A 6,908-nucleotide genomic window follows, 5' to 3' on the forward strand; every position below is an offset into this window, starting at 1 on the left:
TTCTGTTGTCGTGATCCAAATTCTGTTGTTGTGACCCTATTCTGTTGTCTTGACCCAATTCTGTTGTCGTGACCCTATTCTGTTGTCGTGACCCTATTCTGTTGTCGTGACCCTATTCTGTTGTCGTGACCCTATTCTGTTGTCGTGACCCTATTCTGTTGTCGTGATCCTATTCTGTTGTCGTGACCCTATTCTGTTGTCGTGACCCTATTCTGTTGTCGTGATCCTATTCTGTTGTCGTGACCCTATTCTGTTGTCGTGACCCTATTCTGTTGTCGTGATCCTATTCTGTTGTCGTGACCCTATTCTGTGGTCGTGATCCTATTCTGTTGTCGTGATCCTATTCTGTTGTCGTGATCCTATTCTGTTGTCGTGACCCTATTCTGTTGTCGTGACCCTATTCTGTTGTCGTGATCCTATTCTGTTGTCGTGATCCTATTCTGTTGTCGTGACCCTATTCTGTTGTCGTGACCCTATTCTGTTGTCGTGACCCTATTCTGTTGTCGTGATCCTATTCTGTTGTCGTGACCCTATTCTGTGGTCGTGATCCTATTTAGCTGAATCCATCATTACTGGAGGTTGAGAAAATATATCATCCTATCATCCTATTGTGATGTCATGCCAAACAATGACAATAGGAATTGGCAAGAGTACAGACAGATCTGGGACCAGGCTAACTTCAACCTATCACATAATATCACATTTACATAAAAAAAAAAGGCACAGTCAGTCAATGAGAAAAGTTCATTTTTATTTCTTTACAGAGAAACGGCCAGCAAATGGGTTAGCTGTGGCGTGTGGATGACCTAGTTAATATAGATGATGACATAGTTCACAGCTTAGTCATTAAAAACATACACTGCGATAATATAAAGAAAAACACTGCATTCTGTGGACATAAAGTAGAGTATGGTGCTCTGTACAAAGACACACTGAACAGACATTGAGGCTGTTACAAACGGCACCAGATTAAGATTACGTAGAGATTATTTGATTCTGTAGTGTGGATTACTGATTGTACTGTATGCTGCATGAAGTTTGTTAATAATCCAATTGGGAAATGATGATAAAGCATTAGAAGACACAAATACGTTCTGCTCATTGTAAACTGGGTTACAGTGAATTGGCACCTTATGACTTCTGAGGAATTGACCCAAAACACATACATGAACGTTCTCACATGCATTCTGTCATAGTGAATAAGAAGACTCTCTGTCTTTCTTTGTAAGCTTTCGGTGGCCCTGATGAGCTCAGATAACAGTACAGTATGCTGCTTAGTCAATCAAAACAACTGTTCTGTCCTTACTTGTTCATGCTTGGTCCCCTAGGACAACACACACACGAACACACACACATCTGTGTGTCGTCCTGTCTGCATGAGTCCAGCTGACGCATTACTCAGTGTGTCTGGTGTTATCTTACCCCACTTCCTTAAACCCCACATCATGACTAATCGCAATTGGTCAAGCATAGCTTCCAGGCACCTGTTGGATCAGGTGGCATTCTATTGGTCGATTGGTATCTGTTGCATCATGTGATATTCAAATAGATCTATTCTATTGGTCCCACTTTGCTTTCCTGCAACTTGGAATGGAGACAATGTTCATTATTGGTCGTCTAGGGAATGATGATATAAAATGTAGTAATGGGTTATGGAATTTCTACTGTACTTAGATCCAGCACCCACCCACTTCCATGTAACAAACACTGTGATAGACCCCTACTTTGTTACTGGTGTTTAACGACGACATTGGAAATGACACGGGAAATAATGTGATGAACATAAATACATATTTAAGACATTTCTAACATCAAAATAACAACAAAATGAACATTTAAGAATTCAAATGAACAACTGAATTAAGACTGGTCCACTGATGTAAATATCTGTGTGCATTTTTAAGTTATACAGCTCAGCCTCATACTGTAGTGCACTACTTGACCAGACCCTATGGGCCCTGGTTAAAAGTAGTGCACTATATAGGGAATAGGGTGCCATATGGGATTCAGCCTGTGAAAAAATCCTTAATCCCAGAGCTTCATTCCAAAAGTATCTGTTTCTCCATCTGCTTCACCAAGGACTTGGGCCTAAGCGTTATTCTCTCTCTCTCTCCTACACAAGTACGTGGCAGGCCTACACGCTGCTGTCTCAACGGTGCACACAACACAACAACATGTGCAGACCTGGGTCGTGTTCATTATGCACCAAACAGAAGAAATAAGAAAAGCTCATTTTCCGTTGCAATATATCTTAAAACATTTCCATTGTGTGCCCTAATGAACACAACCCTGAACTTGAAGAAGGCGTGGCTGTACTAGATGTGTGTGTGGGGGGGGTTCCGACTCCTCACAGAGGAATTTTGGCTCGCCTTTGATTTGATTTCTTTGTCAAAGTCAGTCTTTCTGTCTCTCCATGGGTAAGGTAAAACAAAAACGGTTTGTATAAAATCAGCAGGCACTTCGATATTTTTTCTTCGATATGTTCAAATTGGCCCGGGGATAGCCGAGCACCCTCCAATCCTCGTCCTCCAGTTCTCACATTTCCATGAGACCAGGGTTGTGTTCATTGGGCACCAAACAAACAAAAAGGGGAGGGACTACTTGGACTTGTCGAATAAGAAATGGTCATCTTCGTTGTCCGTTGCAAAACATATTGATGAACACGTCCCTGGTGAGTAATGAACAGTCACCTACGGTCTGGATAGGGTGGTGTACACCGGCTGGTCCCAGTTGGAGGTGGGAGGACTGTGGGTGGGGGGAATGGACAAACTGTTGAGGATGGGGCTCCCGTGGTACGCCCTTCTGGAGGAGTGAAAGTAAGGGTACTGGTACAGGCTGGAAGGATAGCCTGAGTAGGGGTTGTAATAGTTGGAACTCTGGAGGTCTGTATAGTCACACTGAGAACTGGAGAAGGAGGCTGCAGCTGCAGCTGCGGATGACGTCACGCAGGTCTGGGCTGTGTAGGAGTGGGAGTAATCTGAGTGGGAGGGGGAGCTGTGAGAGTGACTGTCGCCGCTGTAGTGGCTGGGGCTCAGCTGCTCCGTCTTGATGTGGGCCCGGTGCTGTGGGACCGCCTCGCTAGAAGTTGAGGAAGAGGCAGACATGGTGGCACTCTTGCGGCTCCAAACGGCACCGTTCGCTGTGGCGTGGCTGTATGATGTATACGAGATAGCACCAGATGCAGGGTTTGGTCCATGGTGGCCGTGGTGGTCCACGCCTGCGCCAGCGGTGGAGGCATGGCCGTTGAGCGGTAGATACTGGTCAAACTCATGCACGTCGAAGGCCTCCATGTTGCTGATGACGTCGGTGCTGAGCTCGGAGATGTCCACGTTGCTGAAGTCGATGTTCTGTCGGCCGCTGTCCAGCAGGCGCCGTCCCTCGTGCTTCATGTCCAGTTTGCCCCCGTGGTGCAGGTCCGTTTTGGGGGTGGTGGGGGGTGTGGGTGGACCGTGGGGTTGGCCTTGAGGATGGTGAAACAGAAACAAGTCAGCTGTGTTGAACACCACACTTGGGAATGGTCCAAGTGATCGAAATATAGTCACATTTGATCACATTTAATAAATTACTGAATTTAGAATGTCATGAAGCTTTGGGGACATTCTGTAAAATCTAAATATTATTAGCAGTTACCGCACAATTAGCTCCTAAAAATCAACAGACATTGTAAAGTATTGACTGTCCTTAGCCATTTTAGACGTCATAAATCCAAATTGTTGACTACATAAGATATTAATTGTGCTATTTTGACACATTCTTTCTCATCAACTCACCTGCATGTTCAGGGTGGTGGTGTCCATCGGCTATGCCTGCCAACAATCCTGGTTCAGCCTTGTACATGTGATTCCCCAGCTCTGCACCAGAGTCGGAGTCACTCTGCCCAGGTTTCACACTCTTCCGACGCCGAGGCTGGTACTTGTAGTCGGGATGGTCTTTTTTGTGCTGCACCCGAAGTCTCTCTGCTTCCTCCACAAATGGCCGCTTCTCATTCTCTGAGAGTAAGCTATGGTAATAGTGTGAACATAACATGTAAATGAACTATTCAGTTGGTGCATTGTAATGGCCTAATTATAAAACCCATACACTTTTTTAAGTAGACCTATTTAAACAGGGAAGATAATTCTGGTCATTAGGCCCACAATTATCCAAAGTGGAAAAATGTACTTTCCTCCCTGTTTTTCTTTCTAAATTTTGCAAAAATGTGCATGTTTTCTATTGATAAACTGCATAGACTTCACAGAATAGTGACTGGAGTGATGACCTAATTCGTTTCTATTTAGTGACACATCTCTTTAAAATCAGATTCAGACATTTTACTGTATCAAGTATACTTGTTTTTGTTTGATAGGCCTATGTAAATGATATATTTTTGTTATAAACATTTCCACTTGGTCCTACTTACCGCCATAGCTTCCCCAAAGTCTTGCTCAGTTCCGCATTGTGCAGATGAGGGTATTGGTCCGCCAGCTTTCTGCGCGCCGCTTGCGCCCACACCATGAACGCGTTCATCGGTCTTTTGACATGGGGTTTATTTTTCAGCGAGCCATTTCCCCGAACGGGCATGGGAACGAGGGACCAGTCATATCCCTTGAGAACCTGCGACACCGCGTCACGTATGCAGGCTGGGAATCGGTCATCATCCTCGCCGTCCAGTTTCTTTCCTATACCAGCGAGGAGTGATCCATCTGATCCAGTTGGCGACGAGGGCGCATCCGAGTCGGAATCATCCTGCGACATGGAGCTCGTAGTCCCCGCCGGGCTACACGGTGGGTCGCTGATGGACTTGTCATGCTCTGCGGTCATTTTTAACATTTGATCAGCCTCAAAAGGATTATATCCGGTGTAAATACTTTAGTGTCGTTTATTTATTTTTTAGTGTCTCCGACTTTTCAAGTGAAATAATGAGCTAGAACAATTGCGCATTTTACGCACGCTGAACCATGGTAGGTAGACTCCTTCACAACATCAACTAAAACTCCGTTGTTTTCCCTTTCTCTGTTTGTTTTTCTTCGTCCTGTCCTGTCCTGTCAGGGGTGGTACAGTTCTGGACGCAGCAGTCTTCACAGTGAGTGCAGAGTTTGGGCGATAGAGGAACTTTACTTGAAGTTTGGAGCCCTCACTCCACCTTCTGCTTCTGATTGGTTGAGCCTTATCACCATTTTCGTTTCCGATTGGTTGGGGTTTTGAATGACAAGTCATATGTAAAAAAAATATATTTAAAAAAAAATATGTTTGTGTCATATTGTTTTCATGTTTTCCTTCTCACCCCAGCATGCCCTCTCTCGTTTAGTGTGGATTAGCCTACCTATTTGAGTAAACTGTTGTTTAATGAATGGAAAACACCTCCAATGTTGACTAAACTTTATCACAAACATGAAAGTGTCAGAAAAAAAACGATTTCCAATCTTACGTCCAGTAGTGTATTTACACATCAAGGAATCTAAGTTATGTATAAAGAATAGTTATAGAATAGTCCTCCATAAACGTACTGATATGTTTTGGTATGTAAAATATTTTGGGAAACTTGGGAGTCATACTTTACTTTTGTTCCATACTTTCTAGACTATTTCACTATTAAGTTGCATTGCATTATTCACAATAATATGCTTTATTTCAATATCCTTATGTTAGGTAGCCTAGTAAATATGCATTTATCCTGGCCAAAAAAGTACATATTTAAGCAATATTGTGATTTCAAAAAATATTTGACATAATCCTATATTATTTGTGATATTTCGTTAGCTTTGCAATTTGATTCCTAGTGGTCACGTAGATGATACCGAATCATATAAAACAATCTTAATGTCCTCAGTGCTCTGCTAAGTTTAAAACACTCATAAACAGATGTGTTTATTGTTTAAGATTTCATCAAATAACATGCTGACGCTTTTGAAAGAATTGCGTTTAAATCCTAGATAAATAATGGTAAATATGTGTTTAAAACAACCAATGACAAAGAGAATATTTATGTCATGTTGACAAGGGGGAATTTTAATTTAAACCATTGCATAGAAAACGTTTTGATATGAAATACAAGTTTCTAGGTATTACAAATATGTCATAATATTTATCCACGTCGGGGACTTGGATTAAGCGTCACATTAACTCTCTATTCTGCCCAGCCACTTCATTGTTGGAGATGAAAGTCGTTCGTTTCCTGTGCTTGCGGACATTTTGACAGGGTTTTTATCCGTAGGCTAAGTTTTGTTTGGACAAAATAGACCCCGACAATCGAAATTCATTCACATGGGATAAGACTATCAGGCGAAAGGTAGGATATAAAAATGTCCAGGTATAACAAATATTTCGTTGATTTCATTTGAATGGCAACAGATTTGTAATGTTATCAATTGGTCAGATATTTGTAAAAGTTGTGGTCGGACGCTGGAATAACAATTAAAATTGACTTCACGATAGCTTGTAGATTATTAAAAATCCAAATAAAATATACACTTTTGAACGCGCAGGGAATTGACTATTCTGGGTCCCATTCTAAAAGCTATTGAGACAAACCCGTATTAATGACAGGTATGAGAACATAACCAACTCTACACAGTCGGTTCAGCGCGGTGTCCAGTGTCGTCATTGGTGCTCTGGCTTGTATTTCTCTAACTGCTGCACTCTCTTGCCCATCAGACGCCGTCGGCCAATTAGGATTCGCCAGTGGCACGGTACCACCGCCAGTCAGCGCATGATATATTCCCACTTTGTGCCAGGGCAATGGAATTCAATCTGAAAATGTGAAGTACAAATGAAAAGTCATTGTGAATTGAATACATTATGGTTACATAGGCCGACTAAGACACATGTTTTATTGTTGAAGGTCATTCTAATAAATAACTTGTGAGAGTTCAAATCAAATCCAATTGTATTTGTCACCTTAACGTGAACTGTTACTCACAAGCCATTAA

The 6,908-nt window shown here is 42.4% G+C and overlaps 1 protein-coding gene across 1 annotated transcript; it reads right to left on the reverse strand.

Annotated features, from left to right (window-relative positions):
• Positions 1-730: 730 nt before the first annotated feature.
• Positions 731-5,068, reverse strand: LOC109877319 (transcription factor Sox-8). Its single transcript, XM_020469600.2, has 3 exons — positions 4,400-5,068; positions 3,771-4,000; positions 731-3,460 (listed from the first exon to the last, which is right to left on the reverse strand). Exons 1-3 carry the CDS (start codon positions 4,807-4,809, stop codon positions 2,691-2,693), a joined length of 1,410 nt encoding a protein of 469 aa, XP_020325189.1. The 5' UTR covers positions 4,810-5,068; the 3' UTR covers positions 731-2,690.
• Between the last annotated feature and the right edge of the window lie 1,840 nt (positions 5,069-6,908).

This window comes from Oncorhynchus kisutch, unplaced genomic scaffold, assembly GCF_002021735.2.
Source record: "Oncorhynchus kisutch isolate 150728-3 unplaced genomic scaffold, Okis_V2 scaffold2395, whole genome shotgun sequence".
NCBI lineage: Eukaryota > Metazoa > Chordata > Actinopteri > Salmoniformes > Salmonidae > Oncorhynchus > Oncorhynchus kisutch.

Excerpts from the sequence above, each read along its gene's own strand:
- LOC109877319 (XM_020469600.2), bottom strand. The coding sequence starts at position 4,809 with ATGTTAAAAATGACCGCAGAGCATGACAAGTCCATCAGCGACCCACCG. Across the intron at positions 4,001-4,399 it reads ACTTTGGGGAAGCTATGGCG|CTTACTCTCAGAGAATGAGA; the intron begins GTAAGTAGGACC and ends CTATTACCATAG. Across the intron at positions 3,461-3,770 it reads CCACCACCCTGAACATGCAG|GCCAACCCCACGGTCCACCC; the intron begins GTGAGTTGATGA and ends ACCATCCTCAAG.